Raw genomic sequence first — 27,986 nt, 5'->3', positions numbered from 1 at the left:
TAAGCTGATCTAAGATCACTTAAGTTGGTGATGTCACTCACTCTCACTCACACGAGAGATTGATAGTATACATACATTGTGCAGGATCCAGGCATAGATCCATGGTCTCACGAGACTAACGGATGCCACACACACATTATGCTTTTACAAGATAGCGTGGGTCTGGCACATGCATTACTTTGGCCGGCATGAAAAATGGATCGATTTTTAGTGAGAAAATGACCTCATCCAGAGGAATCAGTGATGTCTCAGCCTGAGCCTGTCTTAATTGAAAGTGACATGCAGAAAGAAGTAAGTAGGGATGAGGACGACAGCAGTTCATCGAAGGAGTGTGAGGGCGAAGTAGAGGAACAAGAGATGGAGTGGGATTCGGAAGAGAACGTGGATGAAGCTGCTCTTAGTGCTAGTGGGAATACTGTTAGCGATGTTAGCCAGCAGCCTGAGGAAGGACCCCGTCGGCCAGCATTGGAAAAAGTACCCTTCGCTGCTCGTAACAGTTCGGCAATCAGCAAAGGAGTTTTATTCGTGGCTGGTTTGACCTGTACTCCTGGCTGGAATAATCGATCACAGAAGATACTACGTTCTGCTTCGCATGCAGGCATTTCCTGTGTGGAGGACATGGGTTCCATTCTGAGCCTACCTTCACTGTCACCGGTTACCGCAACTGGCAGAAAGCTACAACAGCTTTCAAAACCCACAATGTAAGTACAGCTCGTAAGTTTGCTATGGAGGCATAGGCCGAATTCAGATAGAGAAAACAAGACGGTTCAAGGTTGGGAAACACATGCAAAGATTGTCCAAGAAAATCGTGAGTATATGAGAGCAGTGGTTGAGTCTCCACGCTATACTGCGTGTCAAAGCATTGCCCAGCGAGGACACCAGGAGGATGATGGATCTGGCAATAGGGGAAACTTTGTTGAGTTGCTCAGTGTAATTGAGCAGTTTGATAAAACTGTAGCTTAAAAAAAAAGAGGACAATTCTGGAAATGCAAAGAACACCATCACGATATCCAAAATGAAATTATGGCTATTATAGCAGATATGGTCAGACGTCAAATAAGTGCAGAAATCAAGGGGGCTGGACATTTTGCCGTCATGGTGGATGAAAGTAAAGACTTGAGTAAAAAGGAGCAAATATCAGTGGTGGTGCGATATTTGAATAACAAAACTGTGCTTGAAGAATTCTTGCACTTCACTCCAGCAGAAGGGTTGGACGCAGAGTCGCTTCTTAAAAGCATTGAACAGACACTTGCCCAGTGTGTTATTGATAAGAACGCGTGTATAGGTCAGTGTTATGACAAGGCGGCAGTGATGTCCAGGTGCAATAACGGGGTACAAGAGAGGTTCAGGAAAGAGGTCCCGCAGGCATTATACATACACTGCCATGCTCACAGACTTAACTTTGTTTTAGTGGATGTTGTGAGCAATGTACAACAAGCGGGCGGGTGAGTTTTTTGAAACTGTGCAGCTGCTTTACAACTTCTTTTCAAACTCTGTTGCCCACGATCTTTTCATGAAGAAACAGAGAGAACTGGAATCAACTGCACAGCCCGTGGAGTTGAAGAAATTGTCAGATACACGCTGGGCGTGGCAGTATACAGCTTTGTGGGCTATAAGGAAATCACTCCCTGCCATTCTAGCTACACTGCAGGATATTATGGGTCAACCAAATGCACGGAGGAAAACAGAGGCCAGAGCTGTAAATGGACTGATTGACGAGCAGTTTGCTTTACTTCTCACTCTGTTTGAGGATTTATTCCAAGTCACCAAGTTCATGTCAGACCAGCTACAATCTTCCAGTTTGGAGCTTTCATCCGCTGTGGACTTAGCTCAGTCTATTATCGATGCACTCTCAGCAAAACGGGGAGAGGAATCATGGAGTGAAATTCAGGCAAGAGCTAGGGACCTGTGCATCAAGGCCGGTGTACAGAGCAGACCACATGAAAGGAGACAGGCCCAGCCATCCCGCCGCCTACGTGATTTTGTTGTTGAGGCCCAAACTGAACACACACCTGTCACATCCTCTGATAACCTTCGCAAGCACTGTTTCTATCCGGTTATAGACAGACTTCTGACTAAAGTGAAAAGACAGTTCTCAATTGAGACTGGGGGTGTTCTGACTGGAGTCTCAGCATTGAATCCCAAGCACAAGCTCTTCCTAGACAAGAGTTGTCTTTGACCAACGGCCCAATACTATGGAGTGACTGAAGTGAACTTGACTGCAGAGCTACATCAGGTTCGGCGTCTGCTGGAAACAAAACAAAAGCAAGGACTGACTGAATGACACAATGGAATTTCTAGCTCTAATGAGACCCTACCGCGATGCATTTATAGATTTATACAAGCTAATCTGCATATCATTGACTCTGCCTCATGCAAACGGAGTTTCTCTTGCCTCAGACGCCTCAAAAACTACCTAAGGAATAGCAGCGGCGATGCTCAGAACAGCAACTTGGCCCGGTTGGCCATAAACAGCCGGAGGATCAGGCACTTGACATCCAGAAAATCATTGATGCTTTCGCCACCAATCACAACAACAGACGGATTGTGCTTCTCTGAAAACAGCAATGGTGAGTGCAGTTGATTTTTTTAAAATTTGGGCTAAGACTAATGCTGATTATTATTATTATTTTGTGGTGGATACCCCATAGTCCTTATGCTTCCTGCAAATCCTAAAATGTTACATTTACTGCTATTAAGCCTACTGGTTTTGCTTAGACTTCCAAGCGGTGATTTTTCTGTTGATTTTTGTTTTAAATTCAGTAGCCGAATTAATTGAGGTACTGCATGGTCAGGGTACGATTTGTCCAACTCGTGGTAAAGCCTTGTATCTGTTGTTTCCCTTATTTGACTGTAATAACGGCGTATCTTTTTGGCATTGTCTGTCTATGTAATGTGAATAGCAGTGGACATTGTGTTGAAAAGCACGCATTTGACGCTGATTGCGGGATTGGTACGTGATTCACGTTGTGCGCTGGGAGTCGGATGCTCTGTTGGTTTGTTTGTTTATGCTCTGTGTAGCCCGGGTTGTCTCCGATGCTGTTGACACTGTCACAGTTCACTTCTATATCAGATCTATTAATTGCTGTTGCTTGTGGATCAACAGAGGCATTTATAGTAGGCACATAATGCTTGAAACTGACTTTTTAACGCCACGCGTCTGGCCTCGCGAATACATATTACCATACAGTACATCCCTCAGCACCATCACTGAATCATTCAGCCCCACTGTAGCACCAGCAAGAAAAACTCTCTGGCGCCGCCACTGAATGTAATTGAATCCAGCTTGTTGGAGAAGAAGAGTAGAAACTGTGACCCATAATGTGCAAGTTCAATACAGCGCAAGTCTAATCAAAATCATCTGAAGGTACCGGGGCAGTAGAGTTTCATTATTCAAATTCAGTTTGCTAATATAATAGTAACAATTTAATTTGTCTTTTGCAGAGTTGTATATTTTTAGATTTCAAAAATTGTAATATAACAAAGCCAACTTCTGGCAGATTTCAGTATCTTGCACAGTGCGTAGGATAAATTATTATTGCTATTTATTTTTTCTCAGCTTAAGCTGGTAAAACCTGAGGTACAGACATAGCCAAGCACACTTATTTGTCAATTGCTAGGAACTTTTGAACTATTCTAGTGGTGTTTAGTATTGTGGCTTTCTGAAGATTTACCTAGGTATTACTGTGTAACTTATGAAGTTTTTCCCTGTGTCCTGTCATGTCAGTTTCGAGTTTCGTTACACAATAATACACTCACATTATGAATGTTTGCTTCTAGTGACTATTTCATGTCTGTCTTCTCTTAATTGCTTGAGTGGTCTCAGTTTTAAGAGGAGTGCTCCCTTGAGAAACACTTGCAGCAGTTGCAGCCTGTGCTGTTGGTGGGTTACCTTGAACTCTGGCAGTGTCTTTTTTGGGTTTCCCCAGTGCCTGCCGGCCGATTCAGCGGGGCACCATTCGTGGTCACTTACTGTCATGTGCAGCACTGGCTCCAGGCATGCCCTGGAGATCCCCAGGCAGTGCCATATCATTCTATTCCAGTGACATCTCTCCATTTCTAAAGTGAAAGGATATTGCTTTTTATACCCACAGCCAGGTTTTAGTTTCAACCACCTAACGTGGAGAACAGATGCAGACCAGAGCGCCACCCAAACTGGGTACAGCCATGTCTGGATTCTTTATTGTTATTTTATTTTGTTGTTTTTTTCATCACGAGTACCAAGGTCCAGTGAAAACTGTTGAGGTAGTGCAAGGTAAACAATAATGTAGAATGCAGAATAAAGTGTAACAGCTGCAGAGAAAGTGCAGAGCAGCTAGACAATAACGTGCAAGATCACATTGAGTTAGATTTTGAGGTCAAGAATCCATCTAATCATCCTAGGGAGCTATTCAGTCATCTTAGAACAGCAGGATAGAAGCTGTTCCTGAGCCTGGTAGTATGTAATTTCAGGTTTCTTTTATCTTCAGTGGAAGAGAAAAGAAGGCAGAATGTCCAAGTCAGTATTTGATTATGTTGGCTGCCTTCCTGCGGCAGCAAGAAGTATGCACAGGGTCCACGGAAAAGAGGCTGCTTTCCGTGATGTGATGCGCTCAGCTCCCAGCAGCTTCTTGTGGTCATGGGCAATCGGTTGTCATACCGGTCTATGTTTTAAGGTGGTTGGAAGTAGGTACAAGGGGGATGTCAGAGGTAAGTTTTTCCACACGGGGTGGGTTTGTGGAACGCATTGCCAGCGCCAATGGTGGAGGTGGATACAATAGGGTCTTTTAAGAGACTCTTAGATAGGTATACAGAGCTTAGAAAAATGGGGGGCTATGTGTTTGGGGAAATTCTAGGCAGTTTCCAGAATAGGCTACATGGTCAGCACACCATTGTTGGCTGAAGGGCCTGTAATGTGCTGTAGATTTCTGTTTCTATGTTAGATCCTCAGCGATCTTGACACCCAGGAACCTGAAATTGCTCACTCTTTCCACTTCTGATCCCTCTGAGGATTTTTTCGTGTTCCCTTGTCCTACCCTTTCTGAAGTCCACCACTCAGCTAGCTGGTATATTTTGCTCCTGTATGCCCTCTCATCTCCATCTGAGATTCTGCCAACAATGGGTGTATCGTCAATTAACAATGGTCGATGCGGCAGGCAACAAAAATCAAGATACGAACATTAAAAATAATAAAGAAATGAATTAAAATAAAGATAGAATACAAATATAGAATAAAATGTGCATAAATACACAAATACCAGCATGTATTTACATAGGAAACAGTATTATTAAAAAGAGGTTTCAGTTTTATATGCAGTACGCACGAGAAAGGCATAAATTAAACACAGTTTATAAGAAAGAACAGAAATAGAACAAAATAAAAGTGCGTTAAGTAAGATCTGGAAACCACTCCTAATGAAGCATTTATTGGTGTGAGAGAAAGGGTCATAAAAATGTATCAGAAATTCCAAGGATTAATTCCAAGTATTGATGAAACTGGATTTATATGCTCTTAAATGTAGCTGAAAGGTGATTTTGTGTTGTCAAGACATTGTAAGGGGTATAGATAGGGCTAGGGAAATAAACAGCGGACATAAGTTTAGGTTAAGAGAGCAGAGTTTCGGGCAGGTTATGATGGGGACCACCTTCACCCAGAGTGTGGGAAGTACCTGGAATGCACTATCTGAGGGTAGTCGCTGAAGTCGGGTCACTGGCTGCATTAATGAAGTGTCTAAGTGAATTGTTTTGGCACAGAAAGAGTACTCACGAGCTGAAGTGGATGAGTTGGCCTGTAATATTCTGTGATTTTACATTAATCTCAAGTATTGTAGATAGAAAGGATCTGCTCTGTGCAGCAACTAAAAAGTCGTGGGCTCAATACAGGATCAAGAAAGGATGTGGTTCAGAACTTGAGTTAACAGCAGGGAGTAAAACTTTGTGAGTTGTTTATAGGCTTCCAGATAGTCATTATGAGGGGACATTATAAATGAAAAGAAATGACATGCATGTAACAGGAGTAAGCTACATGTGGTCAAAATCAAAGTAAATTTATTATCAAAGTATGTATATGTCACCATACACTACCCTGAGATTCATTTTCTTGCAAGTATTTACAGGAAAATAAAGAAATACAATAGAATTTATGAAAAATTATACATGAAGGCTGATGAACAACCAATGTGCAAAAGAAAGAAAATCAGTAAATCATACTGAGAACATGAGTTGTAGGGCCCTTGAAAGTGAGGCTGTAGGTTGCGGAGTCAGTTCAGCATTCTGGAATCATATAGACTGACAGATCAAATTATTACAAATAATGCAGAGGGTGAGTTGCTGGAATGTACGTCAGGCGGATTTCCATAAGACCATAAGGTGTAGGAGCAGAAGTAGGCCATTTGGCCCATTGAGTCTGCCAGATCATTATGTTGAGGAATTAATTAGGGAACAACCTATTTTAAATTTAGCACCATGAAACATTAAATATCTTGTAAAAATGCTTTGAGTAAAGGGTGAGCATTAAATAACATAAAAGCTTGTTCATTCGTTATATGCCATGTCGGATGACGTTAGGTGACCATGATTGTTAATGACAATTTTTTCGACAGAAGTAGTTTGCTATTAACATAAGAGCTTGTAAGTGATACAAATCCATCTAAAGTGAATGCTTCAGCCAATACAGAGGAAACTTTGAAGATTGAGGGGTTGGCTGGCAGAGTTTTTTATTGGTTCACAGGTTCATTTTATTATCAAAGTATGTATCCAGAATAAAACTCTGAGATTCATCTTCTCCAGATAGCCACAGAATACAGAAAAACCATGGGAGCTGTTGAAAGAAAAGACATCAACCCCTGTCCATGAACAAGAAAGAAAAAGAAAATTCACAACCTCCACCCCCCAACCACTCCTTCCTACAAAACTAACAGATCGCCTTCCGGAAAAACAGCAGCTAGATCATTAAACCCCTAACCCCCAACCCACTCCCATGCAAAAAAAAAAATCAATGACAATAATATCGAACTCCAACCGCCCTGTCTCACACACAAAAAAACTAATAGATCGCCCACACTGAAAAACACCAACAAGAAAATCAGACCACAAAGTCCCAAACCCTCCCTCACCCAAAAACTAAGAAATCACCCACTAGTAAAGTGGCAACAAGAAGGAAAACACAAAAAACTGAAGGAGACCATATAAGCTACATTCCACACCAATAATCACATAGGTCTTGGAAAACAATAACATCCTCTGTCTGCTTTGAGGAGAGCGACAGTTCGAACTCAGTCCTTCCACAGAACCTCTGACCCGTGGCTCCAACTGCCATTAAACTACATTAAAGAAGTGTGATAGTGGACTTGCAATGACCAGCATTTAAAGAAATAATACATAGTTAGCAACAAATACTGTATACATTCCTTCAAGGTACAGAAACACATTGGAAGTGTTACAACCATGGATTTCAGATAAATAAAATACAAAAGTTTGTATATTATTATATTGGAAATATTATGAGATTCTCAGGGAAAGCAATCTGAAGATTGACAGTATACAGAAAATGCAGAAAGAAAATAAATGTGAGAAACAAAAGCAGACTGTAAGGACTTTCATAAGTTTACAAAAAGGGAAAATAAAACTATTGCGAATATGGGTCTCTTAGGGATAGAATTGGAAAGTTTATTATGAAGATTTATGGATATGACAAAGGATTTAAAATAATACCTTGTGCCTAATTTCACAGAAGATATATAAAAAAAAAGCTCCCAGAAATAATGAAGAACCATGGTTCCAGTGCAGATGAGGGGGTAAAAGATATAAGCATCAGGAAAGAAGTAGCTCTGGGAAAGTCAATGAGCCTGAAAAATTATAAATCATCTGGACCTAGCGAAGAATATTCCGTAGATTTGAAGGAGGTGGCTATATTTACCGTTTTGAAAAATTCTACAGATTCTGGAGTGGTTTTTGCAGAATGGAAGGAAGCATATATGACCACATGACTTAAGAAAGGAAGTAGAGAAAAACTGGGAACTTGTTAGACTAATATTGATAGGAGGGAATCTATAATGAAGCAATAGAACATCTGTAATTAATGATAATATGATTTGCGGCATGAACATGGATGTATGAAAGAGAAGTCCAATTTGACTACTGGAATTCTTTGTACCTAGTAAAGTACAGGAGAACAGTGAATATGTGCATATTAATTTCACTGGACAACAAAGATTTTGCTTCCTGAATACCTTTAGGTGTATCTTATGAACCTTGGGCTATAGATCATGAAAATCACCATGAAATTTTCTTATCACACACCATTTTTTTAATAAACTTATGTTTATTATTTCAATTCATAATTCAAGTCAATTAAAATGTTGCCTACAATGGAAGCTGAAAAGTTTCCTATCTTGCCCAGGCATGCTTGGGCATGCTTAGGTGGCGTGGCTGGTGCATGGCAGGACAGGTTTTAGTAATAATTATTGGGTTCGGGACTGTAAGGATGGAATTTGCTATCACCAGGCACAAAAATTTCTATGAAGGATTTTGATATTTGAGATAGATGCTTCACAGAATAACTGATCCCAAGATCAAGAAAAGCGTTCTTGTTGGTCCACAAATCAAACAGGTCATCAGTGACAGGCAATTTGAAGAATTTCTAGTGGGACCGGAGAAAATCACATGGAAGGCATTCAAGGAAGTTGTTGAAATTTTTCTTGGCATCCACCAACCACCAAACTACATGCAGCTGGTTGAAAGCATGCTTCAAGCATATAAAACCATGAAATGCAACATGTCACTAAAGATTCATTTTCTGCATTGTCATTTAGATTTCTTCCCTACAAATCTTGGTGCTGTTATTGACAAGCATAATGAAAGGTTTCACCAGGATATTGCGGTCCTGGAAAAAGATACCAGGGCAATGCTGGTGAATTATTGTTGGACACTTAAACGAGAAGCCTCAGACACTTAGGACAAGTGAAAATCATTAACAGAATATTTTTAACTTAGTTGAACTATTGCAAATCATCAGCACCATTATGCAATTAAACGCATTATATTCAACAAAGGTTAATTTGTTTTTTCTCCAAATTCCTACGTGATACAAGTAGTCTGAAATTATATTTGTGTTCATCTTCAAGCAATCTATCATAAACAAAAAAAAATTCTGAGGAAGCAACACTTTTGAAAAAATTTGTTGTTCAATGTTTTCAGAAGAATTTTGATAAGGTCACACACGCAAATGAAACCAGGAGCAATATACTGGTGTGATTTGGTTAGCGGAAAGAAAACGAATGCACTAATGCTTGTCAGATTGGCTTACTGTGGTACTTTCTCTCCTTCAACCACAACTACTCCAACATACTGTATAGTGATACTTTGCTTGAGAACACTACATAGTATTGCTGATGGCATTAAGTAAACTATGTTCAAAGTCTGAGTAGAAAAACAGATCAAAAGGGACTTCAAAGGAATTTAGACAAGATAAGTGAGAGTGAAAACTGACACATAAAATGCTTGAACAACTGAGCAAGTCTGGCAGCATCTATAGAAATGAATAAACAGCTAATGTTTCAGGCTACGACCCTTCATCTGGACTGGAAAGGAATAGAGAAGATGCCAGAATAAGAAGGTGGTGAGAGGGAAAGGAGTACACACTAGACGGTGATGGATGAAGCCAGGTGGATGGGAAAGGCAAAGGGCTAGAGAAGAAGGAATCTGATGGGAAAGGGGATTGGACCATGTGAGAAAGGGAAGTAGTAGGGGCACCATGGTGAGGTGATAGGCAGGTGAGGAGAAGAGGTAAGAGGCCAGAATGGGGAATTGAAGAGGGACGGGAAAGCAGAAAAGAACAAAAGACAAGTGAGAGGACAACAACATTGCAAATGGAGTGTAATGTTGGTTAATGAGGTTGCCTATATTGGTTTTAAAAACAAAAATACTGAGTACTTTGTTTAAATGATAGGAGATTGTTAAATTTTTGATGCTGAATTATACATGGGGATCCCTTGCTCAAGTCACTGAAAGCTAACCCCAGGTGCAGCAGGCAATTAGGAATGTAAACAGTTTTTGGGTCTTTATTGCTTAAGAATTTGAACACACATGTAGGCATAGAGACACAAGAGCTACAGATGCTGGATTTTGAAGCAATAAATGCTCTGCTGGAAAATCTCGGGGATTTGACGCATAAAGTCAACAGTTTCTTTCCTTCCACTGATTGACCCACTAAGTTCTTCCAGCAGATTGTTTGTTGTTACACCTGTAAGCATGCCTTATTAAAACTACAGTATAATTGTACATGTTTGGTTCTCTTACCTAGCAAAGGATGCATTTGCTAGAGAAGGAACTCAATGAAGATTAATCACACTGTTCCTGGACAATGGGTCTGTCATAAGATAAGAGATTGAGTGGGATTGGTCCTCTATTTCAAACTTAGAAGAACTTAGAAGTGACCTCGTTGAAATGCACAAAATTCTTCAAGGGGCTTGACTAATACAGGGAGAATCTAAACATAGAAAACCTACAGCACAATACAGGCCCTTCGGCCCACAATGCTGTGCTGAACATGTACTTACTTTAGAAGTTACCTGGGGTTATCCATAGCCCTCTATTTTTCTAAGCTTCATGTACCTATCCAGGAGTCTCTGAGAACAACGGTCCCCAACCACTGGGCCGCAAAGCATGAGCTACCGGGCCACAAGGAAACGGTATGAGTCAGCTGCACCTTTCCTCATTTCCTGTCACGCACTGTTGAACTTGAACATAGGGTTGCCAACTGTCCCATATTTACCGGGATATCCCGTATATCGGGCTAAATTGCTTTGTCCTATACGGGACCACCCTTCTCCCGTATACCCCTGCTAAGGTAGAGCGTTCCTATGAAACCTTACGTGCCAAAATGGCGTAAAGCGAAGAAGCAATTACCATTAACTTATATGGGAAAAATTTTTGAGCATCCCCAGACCCAAAAAATAACCTACCAAATCATACCAAATAACACATAAAACCGAAATTAAATAACACTAACATATAGTAAAAGCAGGAATGATATGATAAGTATACAGCCTATATAAAGTAGAAATAATGTATGTACAGTATAGTCGGGAAGATGAAGGCCAAACTGATTTGTGGGGGGAAAAAACCGGCACGTACACGCATGCGCACATCACACATGCGCACACAGGTGCCTGCGCAAGGCTTCATGGTCATGGTAGTCTTTCCTGGAGTAAAGTGTCCCGGGATTTGACTGCTACTTTTGTCCCTTATTTGGGAGTGAGAAAGTTGGCAACCCTAACTGTAAAAGACATGTTGAGGTGAATTTAATCCTACTTGAACACCACCCCCCCACCCCAGGTCGGCCGGTCCGCAAGAATATTGTCAATATTAAACCAGTCGGGAAGATGATATTGAATCAGATTCTAATGGTAGATTTTTAATTGTTAAAGGAACAATCTGTAATAGAAAATTTGTTTTGGTTAATTTGTATGGTTCTAACTTAGACGATTGTTTTTTAAAAAAGGTATTCACTTTACTGCCTGACTTAAATGAATATATGCTCATAATGGGTGGGGATTTTAATTGTTGTTTAAATCCTATGATTGATAAGAGCTCAACCAATCAGCTACTTCCAAATCGATCCACGTCATTTATTAATTCCTTTTTGGTTGATTGATTTGTGGAGGTATCTTCATCCCGACAATAGAGAATATTCTTTCTGCTCACACGTTTATAAAAAATATTCGAGGATCAATTATATTATAATCGATCCCCGCTTCTTGCCTAGTATTAAAACCTGCGAATATGACTCTATTGCTATATCTGATCATGCGCCTCTGAGTTTGTCTTTTGAATTTGATGATGTCACTCTTGTCCGCCCACCTTGGCACATGTCTCAGACATTATTGCAAAACTCTGACTTTGTCACTTTCATTGAAACCCAGATAAAAGAATTTTTTCTTTTTAATGATATCGGGGGTATGTCTAAATTAGTTATATGGGATACATTTAAAGCATTTTTACGCGGTCAGATTATTTCTTATTCAGCTAAACTTAAAAAACAAACTAAAGCAGAATTAGGTAGAATTTCAAAACAAATTAAAGATTTAGATAATTATGTAATTTCCCCCAGTACTGATTTATCTTAACAACGGGTGGAACTTCAATCATAGTATAACCTGTTATTAACTCATCCCATTGAAGGTTATTTGCTTAAGTTAAAGAGCCAATTTTATATGTCTGGAGATAAAAATAATAAACTGCTTGCATCTCAGTTAAAAATGGCTGCAGCCAAAAGGCAAATCATGAAAATTCGTAGGAAAGATGGTACCTTAGCTCAGGAATATGAGGAAATTAATAAGATTTTTCAAGACTTTTATGCTGAGCTATATAAATCTCAATGTCCGTTAGATTCCTCTAAAATGAATGCTTTTTTACGAAAGATTGTTTTTCCTAAAATCTCGGCTGAGGATCAAAAGATTCTCGATGCTCAAATTACTGAAGCCGAAATTCATAAAGCTATTTTTTCAATGTAATCTGGTAAGTCCCCAAGACTTGATGGCTATCCGGTAGAATTTTATAAAAAAAATTTGGAAAGTTGCTCTCTCCGTATATGTTGGAAATGTTTAAGGATTCTTTTGTGAAAGGTGACTTACCCTCTTATGAGGCCTCTACTTTTTATGAGGCCTCTATTTCTTTAATTCTTAAAAAAGATAAAGATCCCACTGACTGTGCTTCATATAGACCTATTTCATTACTGAATGTTGACGCTAAGATTTTGTCAAAGATAATGGCCAATCGGTTGGAGAATATTTTGGGTAAAATTATTTGTAAAGATCAAACAGGCTTTATAAAGGATCACTATTCCTTTTCAAATGTTCGGAGACTATTTAACATTATATATTCATCCTCTTCTAAAATTCCACAATATGTTGTATCTTTGGATGCTGAAAAAGCGTTCGACCGAGTCGAATGGAAATATTTATTCAATGTTTTAGAGAAATTTGGCTTTGGGTGTTAATTTTAATAATTGGATTAAAATGGTATATAAAGCCCCTATTGCTACTGTTGTTACTAACAATTGTAGGTCTCCTTTTTTTCAGCTTTCACGGGGGACAAGGCAAGGCTGTTCATTAAGTCCTTTGTTGTTTAATTTAATATTAGAAGCCCTTGCTATTGCTCTTCGTGAGGCTAAAAATATCCATGGGATCTTTGTGAATGAGACCATGCATAAGGTCTCTCTTTATGCTGATGATTTATTGGTTTATATATCTAACCCTGACGAATGCATTCCTGTCCTGCTAAAATTATTTAATGAATTCAGAGGTTTTTCAGGATATAAAATTAATTTTAGTAAAAGTGAATTGTTCCCTTTAAATGATTCTGTTTCTATATATGATAATACTCATATAGTATTCAGACTCTTTTAGATATTTAGGTATTATAATTACTAAAACATATAAGGATCTTTATAAAGCTAATTTTGTTCCCTTAGTAGACTTTATGAAGTATTTATTTAGTAGATGGAGTCCACTTACATTTTCACTTGTTGGTCATATTCATATAGTTAAAATGATGATTCTACTGAAATTTTTATATTTATTTCAGAATATTCCTGTTTTTTTGACTAGGAAGTTTTTTGATCGGATTGATTCTATTATTTTATCTTTTATTTGGAATAATACAAGACCAAGAATTAGTAAATGTCATTTACAAAAATTGAAAAAGGATGGAGGTCTTGCTTTGCCTAATTTTAGAATGTATAATTGGGCTGTTAATCTGCAATATATGTCTTTTTGGTTATACTGGGTTGATAAGAGTGATCAGCCAATTTGGGTAGACCTGGAACTAAAAGTTGTAAAACAGTTTTATTTAACCTCGTTATTGGGGGCTCCTTTACCTATGCAGTTAGGTAAAGTTGTTAATTTAAATTTATATCCTGTGATTAAGTATTCTTTACAAATTTGGCTCCAGTTCGGCAATTTTTTTAATCTTAAAAAATTTAAATTTTGTTGTTTAATTTACCGAAATTACTTTTTTAAGCCGCCTTTGAATGATCCAATTTTTCTACTTTAGAAAAATAAAGGTATTAATTCTTTTTTGGATTTACTTAAAGAAGATAGATTGATGTCCTTTGAACAATTAATTGATAAATATTCTCTTTCATACTCACACTTTCTGTAATACCTTCAAGTTAGACATTTTTTACAAAAATATTTAAGTAATTTCCCTTACATATTGGAGGCTGACCTGTTAGATACTATTATGAATATGAATCCTTTGATTAAGGGTTCTATTGGAAGAATTTATAATTTACTATTACAATGGGATAAGCGTCCTTTATCTAAGATTAAACAGGATTGGGAAAAGGAACTTAATTTGACTTTTATGACGGAGGATTATATGCGGATATTGAAGTTGGTTAACTCTTCTTCAACTTGTGCTAGCCATTCATTGATTCAATTTAAAATTGTACATCATTATCATTTGACAAAGGAGAGACTTTCTAAAATCTTTCCTAATGTTGATAGTCATTGTGATAGATGTAAAACTGAGATAGCTACACTGACACATAGGTTTTGGTCTTGTTCTATATTGGAACAGTTCTGGAAGTCGGTTTTCTCAACAATTTCTAAAGCACTTAAAATTAATTTACAACCTAATAAATTAACTGTGCTTTTTGGAATAGTTCCTCAAAATATTCATGGTATTTCTGTGTCTGACCAACATGTTATTGCATTTGTTACATTGATAGCTAGGAGGGCCATTTTGTTGAAGTGGAAGGATACATCAGCTCCCATTTTGTCACAATGGTTCTCTCAAGTGATGCTATATCTTAGTTTGGAGAAAATTAGAAGTCAAACCTTTGAACTTTTATTTGATTTTGAGAAAAGATGGGGCTCATTTGCTGGTTATTATCATTTGAGTTAATTGATATAATTTTTCCACGATCTAATTGTAATTTTTTTTAGTATATTTTCTTTTCTTGCTGGTGGTTTGATGTTTATTTTTAGAAGCTTTTTGTATGACGCATGGCTCCGGGGTTGAACACCTAATGGGTTCTCTTTTTTTTTTTCTCACTTTTCTGCTCAGTAGGTTTTTTTTTTGTTATCACAAAATTTTGTTTTCAATCTTTAAGATGATGGTTTTTTTTGAGGCATTGTAAGTGTTGTTACATCGATGTACTCATGTTACTTTTCCTATATATACAATAAAAAGATCTGAAAGAGAAACCAGTCCGCAGTGCAAAAAAAGTTGGGGATCCCTGTCTTAGAAGACCCCATTGTATCCGCCTCCACCACAGTCTCAGGCAGCTCATTCCACGCACTCACCACCCTCTGCGTAAAAAAAAAACAACAAACTTGCCCATGACATCTCCTCTGTACCTACTTCCAAACACCTTAAAACTGTGCCCTCTTGTGTTAGCTATTTTAGCCCTGGGAAAAAGCCTCTAACTATCCACACGATCAATGGCTCTCATCATCTTATACACCTCTATCAGGTCGCCTCTCATTCTCTGTCGCTCTAAGAAGAAAAGGGCAAGTTCACTCAACCTATTCTCATAAGGCATGCTCCCCAATCCAGGCAACATCCTTTGTAAATCTCCTCTGCACTCTTTCTATAGTTTCCACATCCTTCCTATAGTGAGGTGACCAGAACTGAGCACAGTACTCCAAGTGGGGTCTGACCAGGGTCCTATATAGCTGCAACATTACCTCTTGGTTCTTAAACTCAATCCTACAGTCGATGTAGTTAATGAAGGCCAATGCTCCGTATGCCTTCTTAACCATACAGTCAACCTGAAGCCCTAGTTAGAGAGCAATCAGTCGACTGTTACGTGACAAGATTCTACATGTGAGCATTTGATTCAGTGAACCACTTGCCCATTTCACTTCTTATATCTAATACATTAGAGTTCATCAGACATCTCCCCTGGTACAGTGACAGCAACTGAAGAACTTGAATAATCTCACAATCTGATTACATATACGTTTGTATTTCATGACCGCAGCTATTCAAATTACGGTAATCACAGTTACTTGAATACCTTCTCAACATATCTAATTTTATTGAAACCTTTTAGTTTTTACCTCAGGCACTTGAATTTAGTAGGTTGCCAAGTAATTCAAGATGGCATCAAGTTTTAACCTCTGTTAAGGTTTTAATTGTTTTTAGTGTTCTATTGGGCTTGCGGGGGGTGGTTTTGGGAACAGATGGTTTCCTCTGACTTGAGTGCAGAACTAAAGATCATACTCTCAAAAGAATGAGTAAACTATTAAGGACTGAAATGAGGAGAAATGCCTTCACTCAAAGGGAGGTGTATCTTTGGAATTCTCTACCATAGAGAGTTGATTGTGTTACAAAGATCTATATATTTATGGATATTAAAAAAAATCATGACATAGGTTGAATAGGTAGAGGACTGTTACATGAGTTTGGAGATCAGCCAAGACCTTGTTGAATGGAAGTACAAGCCTGAGATTCCAAATGGTTAATTTTTATTTGTATTCATGTTCTTATATTAAACGGAACTGAGAATACATTAAAACTGCTTTCATGTTTGCCAAGTCTAAGACTCCAGACCTATGCACTCAGTGACTTGTCAAAATTCATTAGTAGCTTCTGTTATTACAAGGAAACAGAAGTTGAATTTAGGTCGCATGTTAATTTTTAAACCTAAGTTTGGAATCTCCTTGGTTTTAAGCTATGAAAATCTACTGTAAATTTCCCAGTTATGTTGCTAAGATAATTGTTTCATCTTTTTTGCTGAATCTGTTTCATTTGGCCCCACATTCTTTCTGACTTGGCACTGAATTCACTAACTTCCATAGATCCCTCAAAGTTACCACGCAAGTTAATAAGATGGTTATGTAGGTGTATGGTGTGTTGATCTTTATTTGTCAGGAGATTGATTTCAAGAGCCTCAGGGTAATGTTGGAACTGTATAGAACCCTGGGCCTTTACTGTGCTATTAGTGTTCTCTGTTCCATGCTGACTCCAGTTTATCCCCCATTAGGATTTTGTTTATTTATCAATATTTTACTCTTGCTGTTTAGTATTCTAATCCTATTATTCACCGGATAGCCTATCATTCCCTTCCGTACCATTGAGATTTTGCTGAATTAAAAAATATCTGGAACTTGTACCCATAAGTCCAATAAAATGTGGTGATAATGATCCTACCCCAACAAAATCTGGACAAATGCCATTTGATTGAAACCATTTTGGAAAATAAGTTGTTCTCTCCCTATTTTGTATCAGCTTGTTTTGGAATTACCTTCAGATGGTCTTTCTAGTTTTGCAAGTGCTGATAGACTGAACTCATATCATCAAAAAATTTTTATTTATGTTGCACAGAATCAATGTTAATGCTTTGTATAGATTATTGCTTGATCAAATCACAGCAAAAATAATTTATAATTGGCAGGTTATGTCGAAAGTAACAGCAGCACTGAAAGCCAATGTCAGATACTCTTTGGATATGCCAAGTATCATGATGATCCTATTTAATGTTTTAGAATCTCCTTCAAGCAGGAAGTGCTGCTCTAGATCTAGAAAACAGAGAACATTGGAACGCACTTCAGCAGACAGAACAAGGGATTGCTCACCTGATGGAACAACTTGAGACCTATGCAAGGACTCTGGCTCAAAACATGAAGCTTACTTACCTGAACCCAGTTGCCATTGTAACCCCCAATATTAGTAAGTCACTGTTAGAATGTCAGAGAATGCCGTGATTATCTTGTTTAATATGTCTGTGTTGATTAGCCTATACTTGCAAGTTCTTGGATACGGATGAGTTGTAAGATATTGAGATGCAGTCTCATTCCAGGCATCCCTGAAGGTATCAAGATTACAGTAAGTATCCATGAAGACCTACGTTAATAAAAGTGAAATACTTTGGAACGTGGTTCTACACTCAGTGGCTCCTTTATTAGGAAGACCTGTACACCTCATTAATGCAAATACCTGATCAGCCAATCATGTGGCTGCAACTCAATGCATAACAGCATGTGGAATTGGTCAGGAGGCTTAGTTGTTGTTCAGACCAAACATCAGAATTGGGAAGAAATGCGATCTAAGTGACTTTGACCGTCAAATGGTTGTTGGTGCCAGACGGGGTGGTTTGAGTATCTCAGAAACTGCTGATCTCCTGGGATTTTCACACACAAGAGTCTCTGGAGTATACGGAGAATGGTGCAAAAAAAAAAGCAAAAAATATACAATGAGTAGCAGTTCTGTGGCTGATAATGCCTTGTTAATCAGAAAGGTCAGAGGCGAATAGACAGACTGGTTCAAGCTGACAGGAAGGTGACAGTAACTCAAATAACCACGCATTACAAAAGTGGTGTGCAGAAGGACATCTCTGAATGCACAACCTATCGAACTTTGAAGTGGATGTGCTATTGCAGCAGAAGACCAGATTGGGCTCCACTATTGTACCTAATAAAGCGGCCACTGTGTGTATATTAGCAGCAGATTGGATTAAAAGGACATACTTGCAATTTAGACCAGGTTTTATTAATAGAGAATGGTTCAGAATGGAGGATGAATCAACCACTTAATTCTTAAACATTGTATAGATTATGTTTGTACAACTTCCTGATTTGCTGTTCTTTTTGAATTTGAGGTACACTAAATACATTTGTAAGTTGGAATTTACTATGCTATTGAAGCTAACTAGCCTCATCTGAAATGATCAGAAAGAGAGACAAGTCACAGAGACATCAAAGTTCATTGTAACGTAATGAAAGCTGTTTTGCTTTTATTCTCAAGCTCCATCACTGACCTTCCCTCCATGATAAGGTCAGCAGTGGAGATGTTTGCCATTTGTGAACTAGTCAGTTACATGCACCATTCCTCAGATAGTGAAGTTGAGAAAGCAGCACTATTCAGGCACAGTTTAGTAAGTGGCAAGTAACATTCATATTGTACAATCGCCAGCCTTTGACATCTTCAAAGAGGGAACCTAAGTACCTCTGCTTGACATTAAATTGAAAGAGCCATCGGCTAGTCTCTGTTCCCCTCACTAAGACTATTATTGACCATTATGAGTAAATTAGAGACTGGATATCACTTGGTTGTTTCAATCCACATCCCTAAAGTCTCTCCATTATCTATGGAACATGTCTCAAGAGTATAAATTGCTGCTCATTTGCTTGGCTGAATGTAATTACAAAGACACCCAAGGACCTTGGACCCCTCTATAGCAAAACACTCCATCTATCCACCAGCAGGAGCATTCAATACTTCCACCAGTGGTGCAGCAGTTTTATTTAATTGTGTACTATCTGCAAATTACAATACAGCGACTTGCTAGGGTTTCTTTAACAATCTCTCTGCCACTGCAGTCTATTTCTCAGAGGATCGGGCTTCATAAACCACCACTTGTATTTGTTTCTCTGTGTCATGTATTATCTAAGTTCGAAATTCTTCACTATTCCTTATTATTCCTGATTTAAAATCTCAGAACATCCTAATTTCTTCTAAATAATTGTACGTGTTCAAGAGGACTGCTCACCCAAGCTTGTCAATGACAATTAGTAATAGAGAACAAACACTGACACTGCCACATTCTGTATGTGAATATTATCTATCTATCTATATTTATTTTGAGATACAGCATGGAATAGGCCCTTATGGCCCTATGAGCTGTGTCATCAGCAACCACTGAGTTAGCCCTAGCCTAATCACAGGACAATTTATGCTGAGCAATTGACCTACTAACTGGTAAATCTTGAGACTGTGGGAGAAAACCCATACATTACACAGGGAGGACACACAAACTTCTTACAGAGAGCACCAGGATTGAACTCCAAACTCTGACACTCTGTGCTGCAATAACATCACACTAACCATTGTACTACTGTAGTGCCCGTTTAAAAAGTATTCCAAGTAAGTTTAGAAGCATGACTGTTTCTTCTACCAGTCCTACATAAAACTATTATAAAAATGTATTACAGTACACGAGGAAATCTGCAGATGATGGAAATTCATACAACACACACAAAAAATGCTGGTGAACGCAGCAGGCCAGGCAGCATCTATAGGAAGAGTTACAGTTGACGTTTCAGGCCGAGACCCTTCGGACGGTCTCAGCCCAAAACGTTGATTGTACCTCTTCCTATAGGTGCTGCCTGGCCTGCTGCGTTCACCAGAATTTTTGTGTGTGTTGTTTATAAAGATGTATTATAAAGGTTATATGTTCAAAGTTATGTAGGTGTAAAATGTTTGTCTTTATATTTCCTAATATTGAAAGCTTAAGGCTGAGCAATATGAATTTTACTGTATCTCTACTCTAGTAATAAACTTCATCATGGTTTTCTATTTCAGTCCTAACAATTGATCATGTGGAGAACAGCATTAAAGCAAGAAAGCGATTCCCTCGATATCACAGCGGACTCTTCCGTGGCCAGTATGTGTGGGATACAGAGACACATGTTGTACTGCCGACATCTATTCTATTGCCATCGAAAGTAAAAGGTAATTAGCAAATGTCTTTGCAGTTTCAGCAACAGAATTCCAAAAAAAGTGCACATGGTAGAACAAAGGACCCTACGGAAAATCCTGGCAATTCTGGACAATGTTTCTCACCCTCTGCATGCCACCTTAGCTGAACAGAGGAGTACTGTTAGTAATAGACTAAAACAAATGTGCTGCTCCAGAGCACTATATGAGGTCATTCTTACCTTCAGCCATTAGGCTCTATAATGAGTGAACCTATAGCTGGAGAATAGATGACCCCCTCCTGTAGACTGTTTGAGGTAACTTATTTTTTATTCTTTCTTACTTCTCTTCTAATATTTGTATATCTGTGCACTTGTAATGCTACTGTGACACTAAAGTATCTATCTTTCTATATTGATGATTGATGTGGGTAATAGAGAACGCAGACCAGTAAATGTTGATTAGATTCCGTAAGTAATACTAATGTAGAAGAGAAAAATGCTGCTGATGCTAGAAATCTGAAATAAAAGTAGAAAAGCCAAAAAATAGGTCAAATAGAGTCTATAGCGAGAGCAACAAAATTAACATTTTATCTGTTAGTGATACAGTGCAGAATAGGCCCTTCAGGCCCTTTGAACCACACTGCCAGCAACTCCCGAGCTGTAGTAGCATTGTGTTAACCGCTACCACTCGTCACCTCTCATCAGTACAGTTCAGCTACATGGAGGCCATCTCCAAGTTACAAACGCATTACAAATGAGCTCCCATAATATTATTAATTTCAAAAATTTGAAGTAGGAACATACCTCCTTTCCTCTAAAAGGCAAAACTAGTTTCCACTCTGTCCTTTCTCATCAGTCTTACCTAATTTGATGCTATTCGTTACAATGCAGAGGAAAGTCAAATGCACATCAAGTCATTTTTGTGTATTTTCTGACTTACAGACAAAAATCAGTTTATGGGTATCTGTATATTAGAACCCATTCGTTCCCTGGGGAACAGCCTGAATGATAAAATATTATGGATCTGATATTTCATACAAATGTTTGTATGATGGAAATTTTCAGTGATTAAGTGTGACCATTGTTGAACCCTTGAGAACTATTTCATTGATTTTCTGCTCTTGCAGTTTTTGTCAGATTTAAATTTACCTCTTATATCTACACAGTTGCACCTACCTCCAACATGGAGATCCATGTGCGGAATGAAACTAGTAAAGTCTTACACCAACGGATTTCACCAGAGCCTGAGCCCACAATGACTATTCTGATCCTCCTCATTTATAGGACATTAGGTAGCTTACTACCTGCACGGTACAACACAGATCGCCGTAACTTAAGGTATGATTTCAACATTTGATACGTTTTTTTAAATTTAGAGATACAGTGCAGAATTAGGCCCTTGAAGCCCTTCGAGCCATGCAACACAGCAACCTCCAATTTAGCCCTAGCCTCAACACAGGACAAGTGACAGTGACCAAATGTACATCTTTGGACTGTGGGAAGAAACTGGAACACCCAGAGAAAACCCACGCAAACACTGACGCCAGCTGTAATAACATCGTGCTAATCCCTATGCTCCCATTCTGCCCCATAAGACCGTAGAACACAGGAGCAAAATTAGGCCATTCATCCCATCAGCTCTCCTCCGCCATTCTATCATGGCTGATCTGGATCTCACGCAACCCCATACACCTGTTTTTTCACCAAATCCTTTGATGCCCTGACTGATCAGGAAATTATCGACTTCCACCTTAGATATACCAACTGACTTGGCCTCCACCACAGTCTGTGGGAGAGCATTCCACAGATTCACTACTCTCCGGCTAAAAGAATTCCTCCTTACCTCAGTTCTAAAAGATCACCCCTCAATTTTGATGGATACCCCTATCAAAGGACACATCCTCTCCACATCCAGCCTATATAGTCCTTTCAACATTTGGTAGGTTTCAATGAGATCCCTCCGCAGGCTTCTAAGTTCCAGTGGGTACAGGCCCAAAGATGCCAAACGCTCCTCATATGTTAACCCCTTCATTCCCAGAATCATGAACGTCCTGTAGATCCACTCCAGTGACAACATATCCTTTCTGAGATATGGGGCCCAAAGCTCTTGGCAATACTCCAAGTGTGGCCTGACTAGTGTCTAAAAAAGCTCTGCATTATCTCCTTGCTTTTATGTTCTATTCCCCTTGGATTAAATGCCAACATTGCATTTGCCTTCTTTATCACAGACTCTGCCTGTAAATTAACCTTCTGGGAGTCTTGCACGAGGACTCCTAAATCCCTTTGCACTTCTGATGTTTGAATTTTCTCCCCATTTAGATAATAGTCTGCACTATTGTTCCTTTTACCAAAATGCATCATCATACATTTCCCAACACTGTATTCCATCTGTCACTTTTTTGCCTATTCTTCCAACTTGTCTAAATCCTGCTGCAATTGTATTGCTTCCTCAGCACTACCTACCCCTCCACGTATCTTCATATTATCTGCAAACTTTGCCACAAAGCCATCAATTCAATTATCTATATAATAGACAAGCAATGTGAAAAGTAGCAGCCCCAATACTGACCCCTGAGGAACACCACTAGTCACTGACAGCCAACCGGAAATGGCCCCCTTTATTCCAACTCGCTGCCTCCTGCCTGTCAGCCTTTATCCTTGCTTGTAACGCCGTTGGATTTTATCTTGTTAAGCAGCCTCATGTGTGGTACCTTATTAAATGCCTTCTAAAAATCCAAGTAAATGACATCCACTGCCTCTCCTTTGTCCACCTTATCGTTACTTCCTTGAAGAATTATAACAGAATTGTCAGGCAAGATTTCCCTTCACAGAAACCATGCTGACTTTGACTTACCATTAGTCTCCAAGTACCCCGAAACCTTATCCTTAATAATAGATGCCAACACTTTCCCAACCACTGAGGTTAGGCTAACTGACCTGTAATTACCTTTCTCCCATCTTAAAGAGTAGAGTGGTATTTGCAATCTCCCTGTTCTCCAGGACCGTGGCAGAATCAAGTGATTCTTGAAAGATCATGACCAATGCATCCATTATCTCTTCAGCAATCTCTCTCAGGATTCTGGGATGTAGTCCACCTGGTCCAGTTGACTTATCCACCTTAAGACCTTTTTACTTTGTAATAGCAATGGACTCACTCCTACTCCCTGACACTCATGGACCTCTGGCACACTCTGACCCCATTTCAGCAATTGATATATCTCAATATTAAAAGTATTCAAATATTGATTACAAAATAATAAAAACTAATTTTGAGATTTTTTGATCAACTTGTGGATAATAGATTTCCCCAATATCTGAGTTGAGGAAGTTGATTATTTGGAATTGTATCAAAAAAAGTCATAACAAGTTATTGCTGTGCATCAAGTGGTGTAGCCAATGTTGCTGTAAAATGTTGAACCCAGGAATCAAAGTACTAAACAGACTGACTTTTGCTCTTAATGCTGATGAGATTCTTCAATGTTTTGGAATATAGAACATTACAGCACAAAACATGTCCTTCAGTCCACGATATTGTGCAAACTCTTAAGATCAATCTAATACTTCCCTTCCACGTAGCCCTTCGTTTTTCTATCATCCACATGCCTAAGAGTCCCTTAAATGTCCTTAATGTATCTGTCTCTACCACTACCCCGGTCATATGTTTCACACACTCACCACTCTGTGTATATAAAAAAACTTAACTCTGACATCCCCCCTATACTTTCCTCCAATAACATGAAGATTAAGCCCTCTCGTGTTAGTCATTTTGCCTTCAGAAAACATCTCTGGCTATCCACTCTATCTATGCCTCTTATCATTTTGTACACTTCTGTAAGGTCACCCCTCATCCTTCTTCAGTCCAAAAAGAAAAGCTCTTTGCTTGCTCAACCTATCTTCATAGTGTTCTAGCTGCATTCAGCCATGCATATATGGAGTATTGCACTACACTCTACTTTGTGTCTTGTAGATAATAGTGAAGTTTTAGATCATGAAAAGAGAGGTGTTCATTGCAAAATACCCATCTTTTATTGTGCTGTAATAACATGTAACATTCATGTGGCTCACAGAGTGGCATTTCTGTTTATTTGTAATCCCAAAGGATTAAAGAGGAATTTTGCAACGATAATGTGGTTAAACGGCTGAGATAATCAGACTTCCTGTTGTTAAAGACAGTGCTTGGCACATGTGTTGTATAAAAGCTACTTAACACTTGTGTGCCTAAACCAGATCCGGTGCATATAGCATAGTCTGTTTTATACTAAGAAATTACTGATGAAGCCTAACAATGCATAATTCTAACCTTATAATGTAGGAAAGGGTGTTTAAAAAGCAGCTATAGATAGTTGAATCTTGGTCAGAGCATAGAGGAACTCTGCAGAGATGCCTTGTAACAGTAATTATCAGTCTTGTTCATCCACAATCATTATGCTTTGGATGCTTTGGGCTAGGTTTAACTAGTCACTGTGAGGTTTCCTCAATTCTCGTTAACTCAATACACCTCCACTCCCCCCCCCCCCCGACAGTTTCTAAACTCAGTTCATACTTAGTTTAAAGCAATGCCATGATATGGTCCTGGTTAAATTCAATCTAAACAAATCAAGAAGCCAATTGCTAAGTTCATGCCAGTTTGTAATGTTATTGATGGAGAGGAGGTTGACAAAATATTGTCACCAATATCCCTCCAATCAATTTTGGTGAAATTAATTAGAGGATAAATATTTGGCAGAAAATTGACAGTTTATTTCTTAAGTTCATTTAATTAGATCTTAAGCATGCAGGTTAACTCTTAAATGAGACCGTTGCTGAACTTTGAGTTAAAATCAACTCCTTCAGCAATGAATACTTTAGCAATTGTTCTAAACTGAGTTTAAATTGAAAAACGCAAACACGAGGAATTCTGCAGATGCTGGAGATTCAAGCAACACACATCAAAGTTGCTGGTGAACGCAGCAGGCCAGGCAGCATCTCTAGGAAGAGGTACAGTCGACGTTTCAGGCCGAGACCCTTCATCCTGACGAAGGGTCTCGGCCTGAAATGTCGACTGTACCTCTTCCTGGAGATGCTGCCTGGACTGCTGCGTTCACCAGCAACTTTAATGTGTGTTGCTTGAGTCTAAATTATGTGTGTACACTGGATCAACTTTTACTTTGCAGGGATAGACTTGGTCTTCAGTATTCTCTCCTCTTTAATGATTAAGCTACAGTTATAGTAGTGAGAAATTATCAACTGAAATCTCATAGCTGAACTTCAAATACAATGTTACCTTAATTTAACAGTCAGAACCTTTATCATTAATTAAACAGAGTTGGAAGCCTTTCCTCTCTCTTATTCCTTCCAATATTAAAATTATTGTTATATTGAACTTCCTTGAATTACAGACTTCCAAAACATCCTGTGATGAACTCTCCAATTATAACTATCTCTATTTTCCACAACAACACGTTTGTGCATGGGCCATTAAACTCACCATTGACGTTGGAGTTTCGTCTGCTTGAGACTACCAATCGCAGCAAGCCTATATGTGTGCAATGGAATCATTCAAGTCTGTAAGTACCTTGAATTGCAAGAAGAAATTATCCATACATATCTTACTTAACAAGTTTTCCTCCTTTGTTGTCATGTCTGGGTTTCAGAAATTAACTTTCAAAGCCAACAGGAAAGAATGACAAATTGTCAGAGGGAACCTGAAAAACAGATTGTTGATCCTGCCCAGACTTGTACCCTCCATGTGGTGCAGCCAGTGTTGCTGTAGACGTTGAGCCCAAGAGTCGAGGTACTAAACAGACTGAATTTTGCTCTTCATGGTGATGAGATTCTTCGATGTTTTGGAATATAGAATATAGAACATTACAGCACAAAACATGTCCTTCAGCCCATGATATTGTGCTAACTCTAAGATCAATCTAATACTTCCCTCCCACGTAGCCCTCCGTTTTTCTATCATGTGCTTAAGAGTCCTTTAAATGTCTCTAATGTATCTGTCTCTCCCACACTCCTGGCAGCATGTTTCACACATTCACCACTCTGTGTATTTAAAAAAAACTTAACTCTGACATCCCCCCCTTTACTTTCCTCCAATCACGTGATGATTATGCCCCCTCGTGTTAGTCATTCTGCACTGAGAAAACATCTCTGCCTATCCACTCTAACTATGCCTCCTATCATCTTGTTACACTTCTATAAAGTCATCTCTCATCCTTTTTCACTCCAAAGAGAAAAGCCTTAGCTTGCTCGACCTATCCTCATTATGTTCTAGCTGTATTCACCCATGCTGATATGGAGTATTGCACTACACTCCTACACTCCATGCTTTCAGTGAAAGCGTGATTTGGTTGATTGTTCCCACTTTTTCTGGAAGATACATCAGTATTTCTGATAGCCTAGGCTTGTCCCAATCTATTTACTATCCGAAAAGGTAACTGAATGTAGAAAATAGAAACGTGCTCCCTGACTAACTTCCTATGACTGTGCAGCCAGATTCAAGGAGAACCTGATCATTAAATTTGCAGATGATACCACAGTGGTGGGGCTCATCAGCAAAAATGATGAAACTATGTACAGGGAGGAGGTCAAACACCTAGAGAGCTGGTGCAGGGATAACAACTTGATGCTTAATGTCACCAAAACCAAGGGGATGATCATCGATTTCAGACGGTCTCAGCCTGAGCACACACCCCTCAGCATCAGCGGCTACACAGTGGAGAGAGTGGAAAACATCAAGTTCCTTGTGGTGCAGATCTCGGACAATCTCACCTGGTCCAAGAACACCACTGGGATTGTGAAACGGGCCCAGCAGAGATTGCACTTTCTGAGGAAGCTTAAACAAGCATCACTCCCCACTAACATCTTAACTACAATCTACAGGGACGTGGTTGAGAGTGTGCTGACCTTTTGCATCACAACCTGGTACTCCAGTTGCAGTGCTGTCGACAAAAAAGCCTTGCAGAGGGTGGTTAGGGGAGCAGAGAAGGTTATTGGGGTCTCCCTACCTTCTGTCCAAGACCTCTTTCAGAGTTGATGCCTCCAGAAGACACACTATATCATTAAAGACCCCTCACACCCTCTCCATGAACTGTTTGTTCTTCTGCCATCAGGCAAACTTTACAGGAGCATCAAAACTAAAACCACAAGGCTACTAAACAGCTTCCTCCCACAGGCAGTCAGACTGCTAAATAGCTGCTCTACCTGACTCTGCTTTGGACACTTTTAACTTGCACTGGACACTTATAACTGATTTTAACTGACATGTGGCTGTTGTGTTTTACTATTTATTGTTATGTTTATTATTTAGTGTTGAGTTTGTTATGTTATGATTGCACTGCCCCTGAAAAACGCTGTCTCATTCTGCCCTGCAGAGCTGATGTATGGTTAGAATGACAATAAAGTTTTTTGAATCTTTGAATCTTGAATGTATTAATAATCAGAATCAGGTTTATTTTCACCAGCATGTGTCGTGAAATGTTAACTTCACAGCAGCAGTTCAATGAAATACGTAATATAGAAGAAGAAAAAAACCAAAATAAAATAATAAATAAATAAATAAATTATAGTCTACATATATTGAATAGATTAAAAATC

The 27,986-nt window shown here is 38.9% G+C and overlaps 1 protein-coding gene across 1 annotated transcript in view; it reads left to right on the top strand.

The window, feature by feature from the left end:
- celsr3 (cadherin, EGF LAG seven-pass G-type receptor 3) overlaps positions 1-27,986 on the top strand; it is a 359,789-nt gene that overhangs the window by 258,336 nt on the left and 73,467 nt on the right. Inside the window, exons 19-22 of the mRNA XM_072280082.1 lie at positions 17,478-17,661; positions 20,293-20,442; positions 21,575-21,746; positions 25,787-25,954. Of these exons, the coding sequence (XP_072136183.1) occupies positions 17,478-17,661; positions 20,293-20,442; positions 21,575-21,746; positions 25,787-25,954 (674 nt within the window). The remainder of the gene's footprint in view (positions 1-17,477; positions 17,662-20,292; positions 20,443-21,574; positions 21,747-25,786; positions 25,955-27,986) is intronic.

The sequence above is a fragment of the Mobula birostris genome, chromosome 16, assembly GCF_030028105.1.
Source record: "Mobula birostris isolate sMobBir1 chromosome 16, sMobBir1.hap1, whole genome shotgun sequence".
NCBI lineage: Eukaryota > Metazoa > Chordata > Chondrichthyes > Myliobatiformes > Myliobatidae > Mobula > Mobula birostris.
This window is presented reverse-complemented; position numbering and strand designations above follow the sequence as displayed.